At 39.9% G+C, this 25,915-nt stretch overlaps 1 protein-coding gene across 12 annotated transcripts in view; it reads left to right on the plus strand.

The window, feature by feature from the left end:
* The window catches only part of adgrb1a (adhesion G protein-coupled receptor B1a), a 79,859-nt gene that overhangs the window by 26,132 nt on the left and 27,812 nt on the right, over positions 1-25,915 (plus strand). For 6 of the 12 annotated variants that reach the window (XM_058390966.1, XM_058391023.1, XM_058390947.1 and 3 more), the window contains exons 3-17: positions 9,336-9,491; positions 10,623-10,697; positions 11,213-11,317; positions 12,871-13,035; positions 13,677-13,856; positions 14,118-14,447; positions 14,541-14,642; positions 16,105-16,211; positions 16,299-16,493; positions 16,606-16,674; positions 17,775-17,883; positions 18,577-18,720; positions 21,873-21,948; positions 22,591-22,693; positions 23,943-23,986. In XM_058390966.1, the coding sequence (XP_058246949.1) occupies positions 9,336-9,491; positions 10,623-10,697; positions 11,213-11,317; positions 12,871-13,035; positions 13,677-13,856; positions 14,118-14,447; positions 14,541-14,642; positions 16,105-16,211; positions 16,299-16,493; positions 16,606-16,674; positions 17,775-17,883; positions 18,577-18,720; positions 21,873-21,948; positions 22,591-22,693; positions 23,943-23,986 (1,960 nt within the window). The remainder of the gene's footprint in view (positions 1-9,335; positions 9,492-10,622; positions 10,698-11,212; positions 11,318-12,870; positions 13,036-13,676; positions 13,857-14,117; positions 14,448-14,540; positions 14,643-16,104; positions 16,212-16,298; positions 16,494-16,605; positions 16,675-17,774; positions 17,884-18,576; positions 18,721-21,872; positions 21,949-22,590; positions 22,694-23,942; positions 23,987-25,915) is intronic. The other 6 variants (XM_058390972.1, XM_058390996.1, XM_058390956.1 and 3 more) reach the window with 5 other exon arrangements.

A 25,915-nucleotide genomic window follows, 5' to 3' on the forward strand; every position in this document is an offset into this window, starting at 1 on the left:
AGGGCTCAGCTGGGGATATCAGGTGGACTTGTGGGAGCATCTCTTTGGCAGGCAGCCTCCCAGACTGATATGGGATAGGGATGGTGTTGCACTAAGGGATTTGACGATGGGAAGGGAAGGCTGGTCACTAAATCTTTCGCTATGCTCTGATTTCTCCTAAGAGAGTGGATGCAGGTTGGAAACTCAATCCTTTATTGATACTGCTGTCAGGACCATAGAGGATTGCTGCCCTCTGTGACCTCATGAAGTGGCTTGTCATCTAATCTCCCTCCTCTTTCTCATACTTCTCTGTCCACATAGCTTATGTAAAAAGATGATTTTCATAGTTCAAACTTTTGAGGAAAAATTCCTCTGTTGTGTGAAAGGAAGATAAATTATGTGTGTGTGACAAGGAGAAGGTCACTTAGATGGTTAGATGGATGGACGGATGGATGCATAGATGGATGGACGGATGGATGGATGTCATCTGAGATAGATAGACAGATACAGAGAGAGGGAGATAGCACGAATAAATAATTGATTAATGTGGCATGAAGGTCCATTTTTTTGAGACGAGAGCTGAGAGAGTGCCAAGCAAGAGAGGAAATAACAAATGACTTATGGCAGGCAGGTGGTTTATCAGTACAGTGCAACCCCCTGGGCTCTGTCTCTCTGTGCTCGCCCACAAGAGAATTAATGGAAAGCTGTCTGTCTCACGCCAGCCCTATCAGTCGAGCCCGGACTAAACCCTCTAGCAAAAATGCTTGACGTGAGAAAGAGTAAAGAAAAAAGATTAGAGTAGGGCGTGAGCGAGCACTTTCCTCGTTAAAATGCTAAAGGCGTGTCTGTTGTTTGAGTGTGACCCATTGCTCAGAGGCATCATAGAGGACGAGGAGACTCATTACACACTCAATAGCTCAGAGCAGAAACAGATTATTGCCTATGCTGGAAAGACTGATTGGAGAAAAAGTGAGTTTGCGGGGTTGAGGGTGGCTACGGAGGAATAAAGCGCATTTCGAAGAGGCGGCAATGATAAACCTTTTTCTGTATTCTGGTCAAATGTTTTGTGGAGGTTTTAGTAAAGTAAGATAAATGTTCATTGTGTTAATGTCTTTGCCAGGCAGGGTGAACTTGGTTTAGCTTGATACAGCTGAGCTCTGCAAGAGGATTTTTCCTTTTAAAAACTGTCCCTAAAGAACTAAACGTCTGGAATCCTGAGCTAAGAATCCTCAAGCTATTGTACACTTTGTCATCTCTCTTGCTCTCTCTCTCTCTCTCTCTCTCTCTCTCTTTCTCTCTCACACACACACACACAGACACGCACAAAATCTGGACAGTTATAGTGTAGGTGTCTCAAAATGGTTATGAGGGCACCTCTCAGTGTGGAGGTGTGTTGTGGGACTGCTTGGCCACCTGGGGCATTCTTCTTTAGCACACAGCATAGACAGCTCAACTGCCTGTCTTCAACGAGTGATGAACACAGTGCTTATCTCGGCTAGATGAACAGCCTCTCTCTCTTCCTCTCTCTCTCTCTTTATCTCACTCTCTCTTTCTCTCTGAGGGATGATGCCTTAGTGCTTACTTTCTCTCTCCCTGGTCTTCCTCACAACCCCAGGGCTCATTAAAAATTCATGCTTTAATTAAGCAATTTTACTGCTGCTTCTTTACATCTGATAATAAAGGACTGACCCAGCCTTGTGTTCAGAGCATGTGCATGAGTAACCAGTGTGTTTTTGTCTAGGTTTTGTTTGTATTATTACGGAAGCTATTGATTTTCAGTTATAAATAGTCATCAGGTGGAACAAATGGAAACTTTTTGTGTTGTCTGTCTTGCTGTTAGAGTACATTGTTCATCGGTGAATCGAGGATAATATGCTGGAAAAGCACGCTGAGCTCAGCTCAAGAATGCTGCAAGATTTTCAGTGCTTTCTTGATGGGGGGTCATCTCTTTTCATGGTTTACTCTCCATCTCTCTGCTTCTGCTTCACTCTTTCATTCTCAGTCTCATATTTTTCCACTTCATCAGTTCATATTTTTCATAAAACTTTAAGTCTGTCATGCTCTTCCATGGGATATTTTTTTCCCAGTGTTTTTTCCATGTACTTGTTATTGCATTATCAACAGTAAGGCATTAGAAGCACAGACCTATCTAAATAAACATAACATTTGAAAAGGTCACCTTGTAATTCCAACCGCATCGTCCAGTCACAGTTTAAAGCCAATTTAGCTACTAAGCTCGTCCAATTCTGTTAATCAGTCTCAGGAAAAAAGCAATGGGTTAAAAAATGACCCTTCCGAGGTTATTGTTATGAGAATGCTTTTAAACAGGCTTAGTGGGCACAACACTATCAGACTCTGTTAGTAAATACATTCTTCACCTCACAGATCCCTAAATCCTATCCCTTTTCCCCCCATTCTTCTTCTTTTTTTTTTTTTCATAAGAAAAGTATATGAATTCATACAAGTGCAATATCACAGAACGTCATTTATTGGTCTTTGAAATGAAGTCCCAGGAAAACACAAACCTCAACCCAATTAATATCTTGTGATATTAATTGCATCATGGAAATTGTTATACATTTGTACACAGGAGCTTATATTGGTTTTGTGTTTTGTTTTGTTTTTCTCTCGTTGTTCTCGTTGACCAGGTAACATACAATAAATGCACCATGAGGTCCAAAAATTAGAGAACACTTTTGAAAATGCTTTTCTATTTTGCATTCCCTTCTAATCAAATACAACAATTTTCATTACAAATTGTACTGACGACAACAACATAAGCGAGAAGCAAAATATTTGAAACATTTACTTAGCATTTTTAGTACTTTGTTCTTCACTGACAGTGTGCACTAGTGCTGGCCTGGTCTCCAAAATGTTCTGTAAAACCTTATGATGCATTTTGGATAAAAAATGCATCGTGTACCATCTGAACACATGCTTTAACCGAGGAGATTAGGCGTGAGGGAAATCTGACCTTTTGTACAAAGCAGTTAACATGGTCACTGTCTCAATTTTACTTACATCTAAATAGGGACCTAGAAATAGTGTAGAATCTTGAATATTAAATAGTTAAGAAATTGAACATTTATTTTCTTTGTTGTAAGATTAAAAAAGATTACACGTTACATATGTGAAAGACAAAATAACTGTACAAAATGAATGTGTTTTATGTAGTGTAGTGCTTGACACAATATCTGAGTTCTATTTATGAGCCACATTTTGTGCACTCTGGGTGAGATAAACAATGATAACTCAGAATTTCTAAATATATATATTTTTTCTTTTATGATTTTACTTCACCCAATTTAAAGCACAATGTATTGTATAGTGTAAATACAAGCAAGCTGTGTGTGTACAATTGGTTTGGACAGCGCATTTAAAGATTAAAGCAGACTTAATTTCTCCTGCCCCATTAAATCCTCAGTTCCAGAGAAAGAATGCGTGAATGAAGACAAATTGTCTTTGTATTTATCAGGGTGTATATCACAGCCACAGTAAACATGCTTTCCCTTCTCTGAGCACTGGCAATCAGGTGTGAGCCCAGTCAGAGGAGCCACCTGCCCACACACACACACACACACACACACACACACACACACTTTACCCTGGCTGAGCTCCACCGAAGAGGCCCTGGAGAGCACTCCTCAATGATCACATGTCTCCTCCCTTTTTCTAGACCAACCTGCAGTAGAGCCCTGTGTGTGTGTGCTAGTGTGTGTGTGTGTATGTGTGTGTGTGGAGGTGGGCTCTCAGCCTGCCTCTCTGTGTGAGTCATTGCTCTGGAGGTGGAGACATGTTCCACACACACATGAACCCACACAGACACACATGCACTTGCACGAACATCCGTACAGCTGAAGAGCTTTAGGACAGAGATAAAGGGAGGCAAAGAAAATGTAATAAAGTGAGTGAGATAAAAATAAAGAACGTGATAAGAGGAGTGAGAAATGCAAACTGTGACGGGGGTGAGTTCAGGGTGATTTGTGAGTTTCGATTTTTTTCAATTACCCAAAAAGGTCATACAGATGGCCATGTAGGATGTCATATACTCCAACTCACAAACATAGGAACCGAGCCCAAGTGGTTTCCATAGGAACACTAGCTTTACTGCTAGTAGATAGCACAGAGGATACACACTAGTTTACAAGGTGGACTCAAGGGCAACACATTATTTTTCCTTTTTATTTTCCTATATTTTTTACTTTCCTATCAGGCTATATGGCTATTTTTCTGTAAACATACACACACACACACACACACACAGACAAACACACACTGAATAAATATTTTGTCTATTGCTTTTCTAAAAATAAATAAATAAATAACTGTGAAGGACATTGTCTAAAAGTCTAACTATTTCCAGCAAACAATTCTTATAGTCACTCTTTCTCTGGCTGTTACTCAAATCACATGTAGTGCCATGTAGTACACTGAGAAGGTTCTACAATGCCATTATATTATGGACTATTAGGCCAGCATACTGTTTATATAGGAAGGCATATCACTACACTGTACGCTGGACAGAGATGAATAAAATAGTAATCCTGAATGAGAATGAGCTGAGTAGAGAATATAGCAATTCTGCACACACATGGAATGCTTTATTTATATTTGAGCTCATAGCATGGGTCAAAACAAACAGGAAGGTAAAGTTACAGAGGGAGTTTCCATAACCAGAAATGAGAAATGGGAACTTGGGCCAAACCCAAAGAATCATGGAACATCAATAATAATCAACAATAATCAATGACCAGGATGTTATGATGATGCATTGACACAACAGGGAACGCACATTGACTAACATGGAACAGATGAACACACTCGATGAGAGGACAGGGACTAAAACATAACTTAATGACAAATGACAAACGTCTGCAAAAAAGTAGCTAAATATTATGATGTTTCTGAGTAGCGAATGTTCTTTTTTTTTTTTTTGTCTTTAAAAAGTGCCAACTTTTACCATCTGTGGTTTATGTGATTTGAATGCATTGTGTAGCACTATTAATAATGTCCATGCTGTCTGTGACAGTATAAAATTATAGTGCATTTGAATTTTTATAGGAACTTGACAGCCCTGGCAGACTAGATGTTCAGTTCTTAAACCCTTTAGTGCCAGTGTAGTAATTTGGATTCCAGCTGTTCTGACTTCCTCACTGATGCCTGAATTAGGAGCAGTTTCAATATGAAATTAAATGGAGCAGGTCTGATTGACTGTGCACACTGTGTGGAACAAATCAGAAACAAGGAAAGATTAAGTGCAGTGAATTTCACCTAATCACATGCTGCTGTTTGTCCAGCTGATATAGTCACCTGATGATTCTGCTTTTATTATGTGGACAGGTAAACTGAGGGTGTATACATTCCTCCCTCGCGGCACTTACTGTATATGCTGTATGTAGTAATGCCCAAGTATTTCCCTGATGAAGATCAATGCATGTGACCAAAATAAGAAAGCGCTGTTATTTTGTTGCTCATCTCTGCCCTGTGTCATCTGATCCCTTTAGCGAAGGTGCATTTGATTTTTAGCTGATTTTTCCCTTTTCATTTCTGCTGAGGAGAGGCATCCATCTTCGAAATTGAAACGTCGACTTGCCTGACCCACAGCTGCAACCAAAGAACGCTCTACCAAATACATGTTTTTATTGCCATCACATTCTTTATCCGTTTGACTTCATTCTCATTTTTATTCAACATCACTGCTCTTGCTAATGTGTTTCTTGATATGCATCATAATCTACTCTCTATTTCTCTCTCTCTCTCTCTCTCTCTCTCTCTCTCTCTCTCTCTTAGGAAGTAAGCTAAATACATTTTTCATTTCTGAAAAAAGGCAAATTGAATGATGTCTTTTAAGTTTACCCATGGTAGTAATGTGGAAATTAGGATAAAGGAAATAAGCAATTAAAGCAATCTGGTACTTTATAAATGTTCTGAAATGCATTTTATTTTGTTGGTTTGTTTAGCAAACCAAGTATTCTGCTAATAGTTCTGAGGAGTGTTGCATTATTGTGGATCCAAGCTACACAATGACACTTTATCTGTTTAGTTCTCCGACTATCTATATAATAGTTAATCTGTATGATTTTTTTGCTTGTTTGTTTGTTTGTTTCATTAATATGAACCCCAGTGACCGTGGAAACTTGAGTTCCCACTCTTGAATTAAATTAGTTTGTACTTGCTTGCAATATTTTTTTATTAATTTAATATTTTGGCTCTATTTCCTAAAGCTTAAACCACTGCAACCATGGCCTGGAAGTTACTAAGGACCAGCACAAATTCCTCTTTATGTTTGTCCTGTGAGCTTCATATCTGAAAACTTTTTCACATCTCACTCATGCAAATCTCTGGTGGCATCCCACAGGATCTCAGCCTGACAGACCCTTGGTCTTGACTTGTATAAACCATTCTTGCACACTTAAAAATCGAATAGTTTGCCTCTTATTTGTGTCGCATAATCTGTTTGTTGCAAAGAATGTCTTCATATGCAGTTACACCCCTAATATAAGCATTTGTTCTATCGTCTGGAGATTCATCTGTAACTTTTAATCTTGGACAATTTCACAGTCGTCCATGTCCATGACGTGAAAGCTGGAAGTACTCTCTCCATTATCAAGCAGAATGACCTTCATAGGGGATTTTGAGAAGGCACCAACTGCTTTCAGTTGCCTATGATGATCTATGAACAGAAAAAAAATGTAGTAACTTCATGTGTTTCAGAGGGAGCACATGGTTGCTTGCCTGGGTTCTATGCTGTTGGGCGAAAAAACTGCTTTGCTTGAAAATGGCAATTGCGTGTTGATGGAGTTTACAAGATTTGTGGCAGAAGGCAGAGAGCAAGAAGGAGACATGTAGACATGGGAGTAACACTGAGATTTGCTTCCTCCCCCTGGAGTGAGATTAATCGACAACATGCGATTGTGCAGGTGCAGCTGCTCAAATATTTATCCTGAGAAGGATAGAGACGGCAGGCACACATACAGAGAAAACAGTGGATTAGACCTGTGAGGTTTTCCCAGTAAAACGGAGAGAGAGAGAGAGAGAGAGAGAGAGAGAGAGAGAGAGAGAAATGAAGCACTCTTCTCGCCACTTGAAGGAGTCTACATGTGGTTTATTTAGCTACTTCGGCAGAGGGACGAAAAAATGAAACGACGTGATATTTTCCTGTCTATTTTTATAGAAAAGGATAAAATCACTCATATAAGTATGTGATGCAAAAGATTATGTATTTTGCATTTTTTTACGTTTCCTCTAGCGTAGGCATCTGTGATTCATTCTGTTCCTCTCTTCTTTTCCCATCATAGCTCTTCTTGCTCCCACTTCACCGCCTTCTCCTTTCTCTCTTTCAACCACTTGTGTGCTGGCTCTTTCTAAGTCGATATTGTGTGTGTGTGTGTGTGTGTGTGTGTGTGTGCAGTAGACTGTGACTGTCCTCTGGGTGTCAGCAGTAGCCGTAAGTTAGAGAATCTGCTACTGTTCCCTGTGCTTCTCACTTCTCAACTCACAAAAACTGTCTGAATGTCTAAACATTTGATCTTATTATGCAGCACATCTAAGGCAGAACGATCCATTGATTTCAGATTGATATGGGAATGAGTATGGAAGATACTAGAACAATGTGTAACCGGATCCTCAGCTCAGCTTCTGCCAGACGCCATACGGGAAGCAGAGGTGACTTTGAAGCTCATTTGAGCAGGACGGACACATACATAAGCACAAAGGGACATAAGTGCCAAAACGATGAGCAGCATGACCCACACGGTCCCTGCAGCATGGTGTGGATAAACAAGGAAAAGAATGGACAATGGACAAACACACAGAGGGAAGGGAAACACAGGAGAATGCAAGTTAAAGATGATAAAAACTACTACAGAAAGCTTGAATTTACAGGCGGTACCATTGGGCAAGAGAAGCACAGTGAATTATTGAAGGCATAATAAAATGTCCTTGGGGTGAGAAAAAAAAAACATTACATTATTCTTCCTCCCTTTTCATGCCGAGCTTGTGATTACTGAGCCGAAAAAAGTTCATATTCGCAGACCATTTTTCACCGGAGGAGAGAATCTTATCTCCAAATGGAGTTTGTTTTTTTTTTTTCATTTCTCCTGAGAGCTTTCATTTGACAGAAAGCCTTCCCCTCCTCATCCCTGCCGTATTAGCCAACTCTCTCCTGCTATTCATAAGACCCATTTGTTTTAAATAAGCCTGAAATCATTCTGAAGGGAAGCTGAAGGTTATTTCACTCAGGTTTTACTTCATTAGCATCCCCTGTGAAGATGTGACAGCCCTCAAAACGATTCCCCTAATCCACAAGGGATTGGCCGAGCTTGCTGTTTATTCTGTTTACTTACGGCATTATCGGTCGAGGGAACAATCTGATTGTGGGCGCGGCTCACGGATGAGGTTAAGCAGGCTGCAGCTGGAAGTCTTCAGGGTTCATTTTTGGCTCATAATTGTCATTGGCTGTATGGATTAGATGTTTTGTTGTGCATTCAGAGCTGGTCATTTATGGATTGGGATCAATTATGTTGTTTGGCAGGTGAATTTGCCTGCAGCAAAACCAATTCCAGCATCATGCGTAAACAGTGTGCCTTTAATCGCTCAATCTGCACAAACAAATAGATATTGATGCTGCTTGTCAGTGCATGTTTAACAGCCATAGGCCAGTTTTCCTAAAGGGTCAGAGCACAAGAATCATTTACATAAAGTGACAGAATATTCTCACCAATTGTAAAGCTACTAATATGGCAACGTATTGGGTTTCCCCCCTGAGGAGTCATTAACAACAACTCAGCATGTCTGGATTCCTCAAGTATCTAAAATCACACTTGTACACCTCCTATGGCCTATCTTTAAATATTTAAATTTGCATTTATATTACAAAAATATTCATTTCAACATTTCTCTCTCTCTCTCTCTCTCTCACTCTCTCTCTCTCTTTGTCTATAGTCATTGAGGGTGCATTATGATATCAGCTCCTGTCCTCCCACATAGTTGATTTGTGAGTAATTAAAATTGTCTGTGCCAGAACATGGGCCAGCTTCATGTTCTATTCATGCAGATTAATACATATTTGTCGGGGCCTGTGGGAGCAGACAGGCGGCACTGTCTGCTATTAAACATTCATGAGAGCACAGGACACAGAGAGTCACATTCTACTGGTATTTATGGGCCCATTCTCACATCCTTATGCTATCATAATGGGATCACGGAACAGGGGACATCACTGCTGGACAGGGACTTTTAAATGACACTGCAATTTAATTCATAGAAATTAGGAGTGAAAAAATTGGGTTTGCTCCAGGAAGACTGCAGTAGCCAGCTAATTGTGTCTGTGTGTGTGTGTGTGTATTGTATCTCAGAAGGCTGGAGTAGCTGGGGGAACTGGGGAGAATGTAGCAGTGAGTGTGGGGGTGGTGTTCAGACACGCACACGTGTATGTCAGTCACCTCTGGAGGCATACCTGTGTGCTGGAGTGCTGGAAGAGGGCCGTCCTTGTAACCCACAACCCTGTATTGGTGAGTTCTGCTGTATCTGTGTTTTTTCCATGTCTGTTTTTTCCCCCATTTCTCTTTTTCTCTCTCTCTCTCTCTCTCTCTCTCTCTCTCTCTGTCTCCAGTGTACGCTGTATGATTTTTTTTTATCAGATTTTGCTGTCACAGACAAAAAAAAACCCCATATTGTAAAAAATGGATTTGGTCGTGAGTTGAGAATGCTGCTATTAAAATATATAATGTGACACATCCACATGCAGGTAAGGCAGTTTTAATGAAGATAAGGCAAAAAGTTCCAACACATCAGGCAAAGGCAGAGTAAAAAACACAGGCACAGCTGAGGTCACCGCTGAGATTGTGTAACACAATGCAATGTCAAAACCGGACAGTGAATTACACAACGAATCAACAGAAATAACTGAAGTCTGTTTAAAGTGTGACTGTGAGTGCATGGCAATTGAAAACAGGTATGTGTGATCTTTAAGATGGTACCAGTGCATGTTCTTTAGAACACCAGTGGCACAAATCTCAGTATCCAAAATGAAACTATTGAGCATGTGATTTGGTCACAATAACTGTAATAAACATTACTTGTCTACATACTACGACTCTAGTGCAGTGAGTTGCAAAGCTATCGCATACCATTTGGGAAAAAAAAAAAATCCTCAAGCTCACTTTGAAAAATAGACATTCCATGTTGTCATCTTTTACTCATCCTCAAATGACTCCAAACTCCCCCTTTTCACTGTTTGCTTTGTATTTTCTTCAGTTATAGCATTGATATTATTATAACATACACTTGATTCTGTTTATGCACCCCCAATTATGTACACAGGCCCAGATCATGCTGATTGATGATATAACTGATTTTAAATGCAGGTCTATTGTTCAAGGATCTTCACTGTAAAAACCTGACATGGGGAACACATCACACAGGCTGTTACTGACTTAGGCCAAAATTTTCAAATAAAAATCATAAAATGCCACCATAATCGTACAGTCTCACGCCGGCTACCCATTCTGTTTGCCTCTCTTTTTGATACATATCATCCTCTTCTTCTTTATACTTTACAAGCAAAAGGGTACCTGTGTTTTCCCACTGTGAGCTTTGATAGAATGATTTTTTTCTCTCTCTGTGCCTGTTGTTTAACTTAGGCTACAGCCAGTACTCATCTAAAGCGAAGGTTTTAAGCACGCTGAAATACACTGGGCTGGAGGATGCCAAAATTGGTAAGGAGAGTTCTGACATTAAGACTGAGACAGTGTGAATGGGGCTCACACTTCATTGTGAAGAAAAGATCATGTGTTAATTGACAGATTCATGTTCAGGGTCGTCTGCTGTAAATGTCTTCATTTATATATATGTTCCATTCATGCATGTTCCACGTTTGCGTTCATCCTTCATCCACTGCTCACTCCATCTCATCCTCTCAGCCTTCCAACACACCAGCATGCTAAAACTGCCCAATACACTTCCCTCTCTCATTCTTAAATAATTATACCAAAATTCTTTCTTATTATTTATACTCAACTGATCACACACACACATAAACACATACACATACACACACACACTGAGAGAGCAAAAAAAAATCCTAAAAGCTTTTTGGAATGAGCACAGCCCCAGTAAACAGCATCGCTGTATTTCCCTATCTCCCAAGCATGGCAGATGCTGTTGAACAGTCACGCACAGCTCTGTCCAATAGGAAATCCAGTCTAGTCGCTAACCCCACCCCATCCTGCAGGCAAAGGCCGATACAGCTTTCGTAGCCAATCTCTGCGATCAGCTGACAGCCGAAAACGAGAGGATGTGGAGAAGAGCCGTGCTGGACAGCAGTCTCCTCAGACAGGTAAGAATACAGGCATCAGCCTCCTTTACAACTTGGGCTCTTACACACACACACACACACTGACACACACACGCACACATTTTCTGGTAGGCTGTAGTTGTGTAGTATGATTGACACTGATGCTGAAAAAACAATTATTCACCAAGTCATGTAAAAACAACGTAAAGATTAAATTGATCAAATTTATAATATGATCATAATTAATTAAACTGTTTTATACCTCCAAAACAAAAGCTCAAATCTAAGTCAAGTACCAGGTTAAATCCAAGTCAACTGAATCCTAGTCAGGTTAGTTAAGTCATGACACTTAACTGTGAAACATGTATACACAATCAGATTAACACATACTTGTTTGTGGCCATAGGCGCGCACAGGGGTGTAGATTGATTTGTGCATGTGGCTATATCTCTCGTCTGAATTTGAGTAGGATGTGTTTGTCCCGTGATATGTCTTGGCATGGTTCACAGTGCGACAGCAGTTTGTTTATGAATCATGGAGTCAATATGTAACAATATTATTTCGCATATCTGAGAGCCTGTTGAGCTAACAACTCCACTTCATAACCATTAAAGGCAACACATGGCTTGGGTCTAGTCATGCTGTCTTTTGTCTTTTGCATGATTGTTTATTTTGTACAGAGTTTAAGATTGATACATCAGATTAGAGATTGAATCACAGTGAAATAAAAGTGGCTGCATGAGGTTATGTTAAATATTGCATGTACTAACTCGTGTTCTTTATCACTCCCAGGACAGCCAGGGTAGGTGTATTGCTTCAAATGTGCTTTAGGTTACATCAAAATAAAGTGTTCTATCCAAATCTGGCATCAAATCCATCCAAATCAGTAGTTTTGTTTAATTAAATGTCATTTAAAATAATTTGAGGCCTTTTTTTAATTTTATTTTCTACCTCACTTCTTCTGCTGAATACCTTTTACTAGATTTGATGTGGAAATTATATTTGCTTTGAAGTGCTTTTAAATCTAAGTGAGGCTTCCTAGCTAGTATGTCCTGATTCCTTGCTCTGACAGCTCATATCATCTTACTGGATAGTCATGACAGCTCAATACATCCTACTGAATTTCATGAAAGCTCATACTTTTGCTCTTCAAGCACACCATCCACATCTGCTTAGTGGCCAGTGATGAAAGTCTCATACTATTTTATTGAACATTTAAGACAGTCTTCTCCTTTGCATGATTACCATGATTTCCCTGCACCATCACCTGTGCTTTGTCAGACCGCTCTGTCACTCGCTCTGCTTCCCTATTGGCTGCAAATCACAGGTGTTTGAAATCATCTGCTGAATAGCCATTTCAAATGATCACTTGACATATCCTGAAAAGAAGCATTCACCTTGTTCAGAGATGGATGCTCTGGATATGTAAAGAGGCCGGAGGGTGTTCAAGCCTCTCTGTTATAGCATAGAAAGCTGTTCCTGCCTGCATGTTGAATTCCTGAATTCTTTTCGGCCCTTTTTTTCCCTGCCCCTTTATGAACCTGCCTCTTCCTGCCCCCTACTCCCTTTCCTGTACCCCTGCCCTGCCCTGGTAGACTCTCCTGTGGGTGAGGAGTGGTCCCCGTGGAGTGTTTGCTCAGCTACCTGTGGCGAGGGCTGGCAGAGTCGCACACGCTTCTGTGTTTCAGCCTCGTACAGCACGCAGTGCAGTGGGCCACTGCGTGAGCAGAGACCCTGCAACAACACCGCCGTGTGCCCAGGTAAGAGAAGCCCGCCCCGCCCACTCCAATACCATCAGCCTGAAGCTTCCAGTGCCAAGTACCTACACACCAACTGTCCAGCTGAGGCCCCCTCTCCCTGAGCTCCAGTGCTCGGCAAGATAGTAATGGGTTGAAGTAGAGCATAGCATGACATGTACCAACTGTGCCAAACTTTTTCCCATGGCATGATGATCAGTGTGTCCCTCTCCATCCCCTCCTCTTTCTCCCTCTCCTCCTCTCTATTCCCTCTCTCTCTGTCTCCAGCTGAAAGAAGTGCACATCAGACCATACCCACATCTCAACACCTCTGGGATATACATAAATATGCAAAGTGATCCTCAAACAGCCACCCACATATGAAATACACAGCTTAGTTTCCAACGCACACACAGTCTTGCCTCAAATGACTAAAACATTCAAGCCCTCCGATTGCATCATATGTGCTGGTTTGCATGCCTCAGAGTTTTACCGAAATAGACATGTAGTGATGTTAATTGTTTTTTGTTAATTGTTTTTATTGTTTTATTCGCATGCACATTTACTTATTTATTCTTTCAAAAATAGAAAGGATTTTTTTTGGTGTGTGCCGATGTGTTTTTGTGTGTGGACCATTGTTTTTCTCTCTATAAATCATCCCCTAGCCGCTCTGATTGCAGTGCACGGTGCGTGGGATGAGTGGTCTCCATGGAGCCTGTGTTCCTCAACCTGTGGCCGTGGATATCGGGACCGCACACGCACTTGCAAACCACCGCAGTTTGGAGGTGATGAGTGCGTGGGCCCAGAGAAACAGACCAAATTCTGCAACATCGCTGTCTGCCCAGGTGAAGATCTTTAAATAAAGAGCGCCTCATTTAGCTTTAATGACTTCCATCAAGTGTCACAATTAAAGGCAGATGAGAGGCTGTGTAGGAGGGGGGATATTGAAAGGCGGCTTTGTCAGCCTCATTCACAGAGATGGTGACTAAGGGAGCTTTTAAACCACTCTAGAATGAACTAAAGGCTTGGCAACAAAAAGCACTATCTCTCTCTCTCTCTCTCTCTCTCTCTCTCTGTATTTCCTAATTCTTTCTTTCTCCTCCCAGTGGATGGTGTGTGGAATGAGTGGTCCAGCTGGAGCTCTTGCTCAGTTTCGTGCTCAAATGGGACCATGCAGCGCACACGGGAGTGTAATGGCCCATCGTACGGTGGCTCAGAATGTCAGGGTGAGTGGCTACAGAGGCGTGACTGCTTCCTGAGGGAGTGTCCTGTGGATGGACAGTGGCAGCAATGGAGTACCTGGTCAAGCTGTACAAAAACTTGTGGTGGGGGGAGCCAGCAGAGGCAGAGAGTGTGCTATGGGCCCTTCTTTGCCGGGGAGCCATGTCCAGGAGACCGTGTGGAAATCCAGCGTTGCAATGAGAAGAGATGCCCAGGTGCAATGCTAGGTGCTCAGGTGCATGCTTAATCTTGTTAGACTTGTATAATATAATATTTTAAATAAAATGAAACTTTTCCATTTAACACAGAACCCCATGAGATTTGTGATGAGGAGAATTTCTCAAATGTAGTGTGGAAGAGAACTCCTGCTGGAGATACAGCAGCTGTACGTTGCCCTCCAAATGCTGCTGGTAAGACACCAAACTTCAACCAAATATGAATATGAGCTCACGCCTGCATAGTTCACCCCTGTTCACACCATCATTCGGATTCAGTGCCGTCAACTCCAGGAAATTTTCAATAGTTAACATTAATAAACCATCAACTTCAGAAGTAATAAACCATAAGTAAATGGAACAATAATAAGCAAACACCATAAACAAGCACATTAACTATAAAATATATTTTCCTTGCTTAATGTATTCTTCAGTCAATACCTAAAATTAAAGCCAAAGTTGCTAAAAGTAATTTGCCAATTATGCGCTGAAAAAATACTAATTAAGGCATTGGTTCATATTGGCCATTGAGGACTTATTTCCACTCATGGATAGAATAAGAAGTTCACAAAGAGGAGCTACTGTTACCATCCCAAAGTTGAATATTTTCCTATGACAGCATTTCCCAGTGTTGTACTCTTATTATATAACCTATAAATACAGTATGTATGTTACCAGAAATCAGAAAGTAATCTTCCCTAAAAACATAATGATTGTTACAAATCACTGACACTGGAGACTCCTTCTACAAATTAAATAAATGTCTCCTTACAGATTTGACTGTATATTAACCTTTGTTACTTTTTAACATTTAACTTTTTTAAAATTTGTTTAATATTGGTCTTAGATTATGTAATACTTCTTCCATAGAAGTCACCGTGAATGAGTTGTTTCTATATAAATGATTAAGGTATTAGAATTAGTGCCTCAAATCTGTAAATTTACTTGAACTATTGCCAAATCTGTGCATTTAATGAAAATTATACAAACCCTCCTGATCAGTTAGACTTACTATGTTATAAAATCATGTTATTAAAACAGGGGTTTAATGTGTGGCTTCTTAATGTTTACTAATGCTGTAAGTAATGCCTGTTAAGTGATGGTTCTTATATTTGGGTTAAAGCAAGAAAGTAAAGTAAAGCAAGAGAAGTATTGTTGACGGAATAGTTTTAGAGGTCATCGTATATACCTTATCATACACAGCTCATTTATATGAAATAAAATGAAATGAAAGCCAATGATATTGCCCATTAACATGTTTGCTCGCACCTTTGGGGTAGGGAGTTTGAGTTTTGCTTTCATGTGCAGAGTTTGCATGTCCTCCTTGTGTTTTTTTTTTTTAGTATTTCAGTTTCTTCCCCAAGTCCAAAAACATGCACCGTAGACCGAATGCCATCTCTTATTACATGAATGTGTGAGTGTGTGTGTGATTGTGGCTTGCAATGGGTTGGCACTCTGTCCAGGGTGTCCAACACCTTGTGCCCAGAATCTCCTGGGATAGGTTCCAGGATCCCTTCAAGCCTTTGTAGAATAAGCGGTACAGAAAATGGATGGATGGATGGATGGATGGATATTGCCTCTGCAAATTCATACATGAGCTCATATTAACAAACTGCCATTAACAGGCTGCATTCATAACCAATGTGTGTTACTTCAGGCACCATATTTCGTCGATGCTCTCTGGATGAAGAGGGAATTGCCTTCTGGGAAAGCCCCTCTTATATGAAGTGCATCTCTAATGACTACCGCAGCATCCAAACACTGGTGAGCATTCTGATGACAGCACAGTGACCAAATCTTAGTGCATGTTAATTTAAAAACATAGGTAATGTTTTGACTGATTTCTTTTAGACCCGTGACCACCTGTCAAAGGCACAGAGAGGGCTTGTTGGAGATGGCGTTTCAGAGGTTATGAACAAACTGAGGGTAACTTCCAGTGAGGGGACTAGCTACAGTGGAGACTTGCTGGCTATAATTGACATCCTGAAGAACATGACAGAGATATTTAGGAGGTCCTACTACAGCCCCAGCAGTGCTGACATGAGGGTTGGTGCAGCATAATATTAAACTCAGAGAAAGACAGTGAGAGACATAACAGAATCCTGTTCTATACAGTTACACTATATGAAACCATATTGTGCACTTGTTTGGTCTACAGAACTTTGTTCAGTCTGTTAGTAACCTGCTGATGGAAGAGAACAGAGACCGATGGGAAGAAGCACAGCTGGTGAGTTCTACCTCCTACATTTTAGTGTATATAGGACAAAAAGCAGAGGAGTGTTTACTCATCCACATTTGTTATTTTCTTATCAGGACATATTGTATGATGTTAATTTATTTAGACTAAGGCCATACTTTACAAATTAAATTGAAATTCAAATACCAACCTCATTAATATTGTATTAAGCTAACCTTTTAGTCCCATACCCACAGGCTAAAAGTTGAAAGCTGTTTTGGTCTTTGAGCATTCTTTAGCTGCCTTTTATTATTTTTTTTGATGAAAGTTTGATGCTCTTCAAACAAATTAAAACTAATGTTAAAATCCATGTCATTTTTGATTTCGCAATGCAATAGCAACAGTCATAGTGTAGCATACAGAACATCTAGCCCATTATTTATTTTTGAAAATGCTTTAACTGAGTTGAAAGCTGCTATAGAGGCATCCCATTCACACCTGTTAGTATGCATTTAATGTAGCCATGGTTGAGTTTCCAAGTTTTAATATGAAGTTGTCTCTGACTTGGAATTTAACCATGAAAGAATGCCCTTTATGAAACCCATTATTTAGCTTGGACTATATGACTAATGCATTATTACATTTAGTTTCTGAAGGTGGTCTTATCACTTATTAAACTTTTGTTCTGGTACACATTTGTAAATGTCAGAGAGAGAGAAAGTGAGAGAGAGAGGGAAATAGAGAGAGAAATGGGAGTACAGCAGGTATGACTCAGTCAGCAGTGGGTCTGGAAGAGGAGTGTGTAATGTAGGAGCATTACAGAGGCATGAGTTTCCTCTCTCTTCTATCTGTCCTTAAACATTCAGTCTGCATCACCATTACTAATCCTTATGCTTAAAACACCAACTGACAGAAACATACTGATGCATAGCTTCAGATTCTATAAGTCTAATGACATTTATGATTAACAAAGGCAGACGTTTGATGGATCAAATATTTATAGAGAAATAAACTATTTCTCTGCATTTATTTTAACAATCCTTTCATCACTTGCCACGAACATTCCTCCAAAGCTTTCATATTCCTTTACCACCCTACCATTTTAAAGTCATGGATTGTTTCATTCGTATTTTGGCATCTTTATCTTTCAGCTAGGTCCTAATGTCAAGGAGCTCTTTCGTCTAGTGGAGGATTTTGTTGATGTCATCAGCCTCCGAATGAAGGATTTTCAAGATAACTATGAGGTCACCGACAACCTTGGTTAGTTATCATGCTCAGCTGTTTCTAAAATATATTTTTAGCTACTGTGGCATTCAAAGGTGAATCTACATCTTCATATAATTGATTTAAATACCTTCTGGTATTACCTACCTACTGAGCTGATATTTTGGCACATGCATTTCTGGAATAGGAAAAAATCCTCAATGTGAAGGAACCATTCCCCTGAGATGTTTAAGCATCTCCTGGGAAAAGCAGGTATATGTACATTCACAGAAATCTTGTAGCTCTGGGCATTCGCAGGGTGCTCATATCCCACTGTGATCCACCCACAATTCCACAGCACAGGGCCCACATGGGAGATGTGCTTTACTCACACACAGAAACTGGCAGAGACGGGCAGGAGATGAGCTGTTTCTCACTATGACACTCAGGGGGACCAAAAATGGCAGATTGGACAGAAGCAGGTGGGGGTGTGTGGGCTGAGAGCAGTTCTTTACCATCACCTGTCAGAAATGCATGTCCAGCTATGGAACTGTCATCGGTCCCTGAGCAAATTATTTCTTACTCACACTCCTAATCACAAGCGTGCAAACACAGACAGTAAATATACTTTAGTAAGTGTATTCTGTTTCACTAAAAACTTTAGGAATTATCTCTAGGACATCTTTCTGAAGCACATGTTTTCTGTACCTGTTTTTATCATTCTAATGGCTGTCTTTTGTCTTCCCACAGTACTGAGCCTTCACAAGCGGCCTGTTGCAGGCAATGCTGATATCAGCTTTCCAAAAAAGGGCTGGATGGGCATGGAGGACTGGGCTCGCAACTCTGAAGACAAGGTCACCATCTCAAAGAGCATTGTCTCTTCTGGTAACCCAGGTGAGTAGCTTGTGTATATTTTATACAACACACACAAGACACACATGCTTAAGCTTACATGGCTACTACATTAAAGGAATTTTCCCACTTTGCCTGCATACTTCAGTTACCTTCCAGGTAAGATTTTGGGCTTATATTGGAGATGAGCTCAAAATCACAGGTTTGCTTTCACATTAAAGTTGAAGTCCACACCTCACTTCTGAGTGTGCAGGTATGCACAATAGGAAACTAGATTTATTCATTTACTCTTTTGCTTTATTTTCCTTACAAATAAGTACTTTTCTTGGATGCATGGATGCAAGATATCAAGGTGCAGGAGATTTGCAGATGCAGAGCCATATTTTCTTTGTATGAAAAAGTTTTTAGCCATGCTTTGTTTGTGAGGCTTTCACTAAAAGCACTTGTACCAGAAATGTGAACTAATTACATTGCTCCATTCCTATCAAAGTCTGGTTTTATATATCAAGAACATTTTCCTTCCCCATCCTGGGCCATAGCAACCCTTTCTGTACTATCACAAAACTTCAAACTGGAATTAACCCAATCACATTTGACTTGACATGCGGCATTGGTATAGAGATAGAGATAGAGATGTAGTGTACTGTGGTTGGGTTATAGCGAGCTTCAGACAACCGTTATCAAGAGGACCAGGCAACGGTGCTTTGATCTGCTCCCATGCTTGAACACAGCTTGAAAACTCATGTGCAAAGTGACCCAGAATATGGGGGAAAAATGCAAATGTGTAAAGACTCATACATACACACCAAATACGTACACCTGCCAGTGCAGTACAAGAATATAAAGTGACAACAGGTAGTGTCTATAGTTTTTACAGACAGAGGTCTATTGAAAAGAAAAACTTTTTTTGTTTAGGAGAAGCAGTGGACTGAGATTTGTTTGTCCAAACATATGCATCATTAGAGAAGTTCCCTCCCCTGTGACTATGCTAATAGGGCAGTTGCTGCTTAATCAGGAGTCAACAGGAGCCAATCAAGAGCAATTAGGCCTAATTTCCACTCCCACTGGGGGCTCAGTTTCCATGACACTCGGAGCAGATTGATAACAAGTCAAGTTTGGGGCATGCTGAGAGTGGTGCTTATATGAAATAAACTTTGAGATCTTTTGAGAGCTCACAGAAAAACTCCAGAGGTTATTTTCTCCATGACTCTACTTTTGCTCCCATAGCAGCTGTAGCTGTTTTGTACTGACAGATAGAATGAGCGGAGGCAGACAGGAATAAAACTGTCCCTAGGGATCAGAGGAAAGTAGCTCAGCCTCTTTCGGCTCTCCGCCCCTCCATACCCATGCAGGCTCAGCTGCAGCCCCAGAGGTGTAGTCTGTGCACACACTGCCAGTCTTTCTCTCCCTCTCCTCTAACTTACTCACTCTCTCAGAGTCTGCCAGCCTCACACTGAGTGTGTGTGTTTGTGTTTGCATGTATTCAAGCCCTGGGCTCTGTCCAGTTCTACTTCTTCCTTTCCAGCTGTGAAGCGTGTCTGCAACGTGGCACATGTTTTCCCACGCTTCATCTGTCTGCTTTTTCATCAGAGGTTCGACATAGCTTTGACATTTCAGAACTAATATGCTAATATGTGCCATCAGTGCAGCCAATGTGTGCTTGTGTGAATTAGGAGTGTGTGTGTGTGTGTGTGTGTGCATATGTTTTGTGTGCATGTTAATTGCATGTATATGCTGTGATATGAAGTCTCCCTCTTACAGAAACTAAAGTAAGTCTGAATGGAGCAATTAGAGCAATATTTCTTTATTTAATATCATTTGTTAGCTTCCTTTGTTTGAGTTGGTTTGTAGTGGTCTGATTCATGATGGATCTATAGGTGGGAATACATCCTGTCTGTCACAGAGCTCCATGTACATATTTTACATTTACAATTCTGGCATTTGGAATACAAAAGTGCCTTAAAGTCTCTGTCAGTAAATACATCAATACTGGTTCACTAGGTCACAGACTAAGGATACCTCACTGCCACTCAGGAAATACAGGAAGTACAGCTGGTGACAGCAGTAGAAAGTTGATTCGTATGTATATGAATGCAGCTCTGCTCTTATATAGTTTAATCTGGAATCGTTTGGACCTGCGTTCTTTAGGTATGTTTTTAGACATCGCAAACTAATCTTTAAGCCATGATATGCTTAGCATATCCAAAATCAGAGAATATGTCACAGCATAGACCTTTGTCAAAGTAGTGTTGAATGAATTCCATTTTCTTATGAGTATAAATATGTTTTTTATTTTCTTTAAAAGTTGCACTATTGAAAAAAAATGGTTTAAAGTGAATGCTTTACACACATGTACAAGAAATAAAGTTAGATACACAATTTCCTACTTCTTGTATATCTTGAGTGACAGATGTCTCGTCCAATCAGAGGTATGATTTCCATTCGCAAACTATACCTACCTTTTCTGGTTTGTCTGAATTGTGTTTTTGAATTTACTATTTTGTTTTTGGATTTGTTATTTTGTTTTGCACTTCTCGGCAACCGTAACAATGCTATACCGTATAACACAACAATTCAAAGGACACAACTCTAGAACCAAATGAATTAAGCAGATAAGTCAGAATCCTAGTTTACCAGAAGAGAATAAATTCAAGAAAAAGAACTTGAGACACATTAAATATTGAGCTGGTTACACCTTCAATATATTAGTAAATACTGTCAACAATTCAGACCTTAAAGGGACACTGAAAGTACTTTTGATCTGAGCAAACTAATTAACATAAACCAGCAATCACTACCAATAACACCACAGAATCAACAATGCTATACAATATAACACAACAACTCAAATAACAAAACTCTTGAACTAATTGAGTTGAGTAGATAGTACACAAAAGTAAGAGTACTACCTTACCAGAAGAGAATATATTCAACATACAGTACTTCAAGCTAACTTATAACACAGGAGATTTTAGCATAGCCAGTTCATCTTTCAGCATGTTTTTTAGGGGATGGGAGGAAACTGGAGGAAACCCATGCAGACAGCATGTTAAACTCCACACAGAAAGTAACCTGAGCTCAAGATCAAACCACGGAACCTTGAGCTGTAAGGTGGGAATGCTACTTCCTGCCCCTGTTTTCCACCTAAATAATTTTCCTGTATACATTTTGTGTGTGTATGTGTTGTATTACAGCTGAAGATGAGGCTTCAGCATTTGTAACCGGTATTGTCCTCTACCGAAACCTTGGCAGTATCCTGTCTCTTCAGAGGTAAGCCGCTACGTCACTCTGTCATTTCCTATCGATTTACGCAACTTTGCTTGGTGGTCTTTTCATGATTCTGCTAATCCAGGCTGCAACGCAGTGAGCAGGAACTGATTGCCGTCTGTGGGTTATTAATTCATTCAGTATGCTTTTTATACGTAATACACAATTACATGAAAAGTACTTCAAGGTCAATAGCTATGGAGGGAGAAATAGGTCTGATGTTTTGTTAATCTGTAGTGCATTTTTATAATAATTTCCTTTTTGTTCCTTTGTCCTGCCCTTGAGCATTGATTTTTTTTTACTAGTTATCTCTTTTGTTATCATCCTGAATGTGATCATGTGGAGTTCTGAGTGAGACACCAGCTGACAGAAACACTCACCCTGACTGATTATGTACGTGTACAGGTGTTTGTGTGTGCGTGTGCGTGTGCGTGTTTGTGTGTGTGAGTGTGTGTGTTCACAGACATATTAATGTGCTATGAGTTTGGATATTTTGGAGAGTTGTGTTGCACATTCTTATATATGAAGTTGCACTACTAATCTGATTGAAATCTGGATAGCATTGCTCAGGATGAAGCTCAAGGGCAGCCTTTCCTTTGTCTCCTTCCAACTTTCTCTTACTTTCTTTTCTCTTTCTCCTCACAGAAACAACACTGTGTTGAACTCCAAGGTGATCTCTGTGACGATCAAACCCACTCCCATTTCTCTCTCTGCCCCCGTGGAGATTGAGTTCTCACACCTTTACAACGTAAGCCACTCTGACCTCCGAACTCAATCAGATGAAATGCACACAGAATAAAAGAAAGTGAATACTGTTTAAACTGTTAGACCTTTAAACATTAATTGGTGGTGCATCATAAACAACACCACAAATAATAATAATAATAATAATAATAATAATAATAATAATAATAATAATAATAATAATAGTAGTAGTCATCATTGTTATCATTGTTATTTGTGTAGAACCTTTATAGAAAAAGAAACCCAATCCAAGAGGGTTGGTCAATAATTTCATGCACAAGTACATCTAAAGAAAGGAGCATTTTGTGTTTTGGTTTTAATAGCTTTCTTTGCCTCACTGCTTGCCAGGAGCATAAATACAAAATGTGTTAGTTCATTAATTTCTTTTAAAGCAAGTAAGGTGTAGCCTAAAAGAACAGAGAAACAAAGAAGTAATATATTTTTGCTTCTGAATTTGCTTCCTACTGTTCTTAATAATTTCTTGAAACAAATAAGAAAATCTTTTTTTTTTCTTTTTTTTTGCATTCAATTTGATTTAATAATTCTGGGCCAAATTTCCAGGTTGTGGTAGCTTAGTGGTTGTGCATTTAAAGCCCAGGTCCACTAAGCTGCCACTGCTGGGCCCCTGAGCAAGGCCCTTAACCCTCAGTTATATAAAATGTACACTGGAACACTTCACTGTTTGTATTTATGTTTGTCTGTGTTCAGAGCATAAATAGCAAGTGCCACTCTTCAGGACTATGACTTTTGGCTTAAAATATAAAAGCTTGTCAGTTGAAGATGAAAAGTAAGAAGTAATAGCAATTTTCCTGGAAGCAGCTTTAAGGGGAATGTACAGAATGTGAGTTAGCTGGCCCGTTAGCAGACCTGCTATAAAATAAGTGTGAGTTATTGTGTCCGGAATGTCACTTACTCAATATTAATTTTAAGTTCATAGAGCTGTTGTATACACTAAAAGCAACATGGCGCTCACCCATTTGGCTTGTGCCTCATGCTGATATTCGGCATAACCACACTCTTGCAGTTCTTGATTAATTATTCCACCCACTTCTATTGCACTGACAGTTTACCTAAAACAGCTTTATAAACTGTAGCTAATATTTATGATTTGGTGTCATGTGTAAGGTAGTTATTTCTTGTTCACTGACATTACACATGAATAGGAGGCATAGAAAGCTAGAAATAAGACTTAAGTTTCTCTGTGTGGTTCAGTGACACAAGGTAATAGCTGTCTCTCTCTTTTGTTCACACAGGGCACAACCAACCAAACATGCATTTCCTGGGATGAGAGTGACAGGTAAGAGGCTTGCTCTCATTGATCTGATCTCACAAACCCTTATTTTCTCTCTTTGCCCTGTCTGCTGTGAGAGACTAGCAATCAAATGGGAGACAAGAGTGAGTGATTTTAAGAGGCTTGTCTCAGAGGACACTGAAGTGTCATAGTGGAAAAGTTCACTCGGCTTTGCCTCTGTACTGCTAGTGATCAGACCACGATCTATTACACTCACTGCCGTCATTCTGCCATACTCCCACTACCAATCAGAATTAGGAGAGCATGTCTATCACATACAGAAATAACAGCCAGATAGAATGGATAGAGTGGGACCAAAGAGAAAAAAAAACACAGAGAAAGTGACAGAGTGAGAGTAACTGAGAAGGACAACGGAAATCAAGCTAGGAAATGGTAGCATCATTTGGTGCAATCCTGTGGCCTGTGTAGCCCTGTCTCGGTCCTGTTTTCACTTCATGCCCTACACTTTCATCCCGGTGCTTGCTTTTTTATCTTTTGATTGAAACAGAAAGAGTACATATATTGCATTGGTTGGAGCATTTGCATTTAAATGGATAAAGTGCACAAAACCTACAAGTAAAATGCTTTCTGCATTGTTCCTAGATGAGTGAAGTGGGAGACAGTGCAGGGTGACAAGACTGAGAAGGACAAGACAAAGAGTGAGGGGGACTGGGAAAGTCACAGTGTGATGAAAATACTAAAATGCAATCAAGGTGTATATTGAAGAGAAGGACGGTGGGGTAGGGAGTGGGTTTGGTGCAAAATTAAAATCTAACTTGGACAGCTGCTATGATTAATGAGTTAATATTTGGGAAAGAAATTGGAATGTGAAGAGCCGCCCTTGTCACTGCGTGTTTTCTTGATAACAGCTTGAAGGCGTGTGGTCCTTGTGGTGCCTCACACTCTGCACAATCAATATTACTGACTGTTACCAAGACATCCACTACATACAATATACATACATTATGCAACATACATTTATACATGTTAAATGTCTAGCCTGTTGCTCCACTTATAAGATAATAGATTATCAGCAGGTATTTGTAAGGTTTTGACTGTCTTTTTTTTTACTATGCCTGTGGACTTTTTTTTTTTGCTGTAAATGTGTAACTTGTTTTTTTCCTATAAAGTAATAATAATAATTAGCCTTTATTTGTCACATATACATTACAGCACAGTGAACGAACCACTACTGTTGTTTCTAGGCATGCTCTGTGTAGCTATACAGTATATACCTTCAAAACAAGTTTTACACAAAGTAAGGCTTTATACTGACAGATTAGAAAAGCAAGCAAACTGTATTAGGTACATATAGTACACTCACCAGAGGCACCAAGCAACTCTGCTACTTCCTTCCAAAGCTTTTTTTTTTTTTCCCATAATGACTCTATACACATTTATCGAGAGGTCATTTATGGCAGGAAAAATATTAAACCCCATTTTGATTCTCTTCCGTTTCTGAATGTCAAAAAGTAAATGGAACTAATTGCAGGTAGGAACTAAAACAGTGGAGAACTGAAGAATTGTGTTTGGAAGCATCATTCAAAGGAATCTTGGATTTGTCACTTTATAGCATCATATCTAATCTGCATATCTCAGTTCAAATGTTGCTCCTGTCGCTTTGTCACTTTGACGCTTGCCGCTATCGCTGAAATCACGGTTCTGTGTCATGCATATACATCAAAAATAAATGGTGGCCTGCTGCTTTGTTGCTTGCTAGTGTGAACATACACACATACACCCACTCACACACATTCATACGCTATACACACCACAGCACTGTCAGCCCAATGATCCAAAAATCAAGTGGTGCTGTGCTGAGTGTAAATGTCTGTGGTCGACAGAGTTAATCGCATCATCCACACAAACTCTGCTGGGGGTAATAATATATTGGATTTCAGAGAAAATGCTGTTAACATTGAGCCTTCCCCTGGA

Source organism: Hemibagrus wyckioides, linkage group LG01, assembly GCF_019097595.1.
Source record: "Hemibagrus wyckioides isolate EC202008001 linkage group LG01, SWU_Hwy_1.0, whole genome shotgun sequence".
Classification (NCBI taxonomy): Eukaryota; Metazoa; Chordata; class Actinopteri; order Siluriformes; family Bagridae; genus Hemibagrus; species Hemibagrus wyckioides.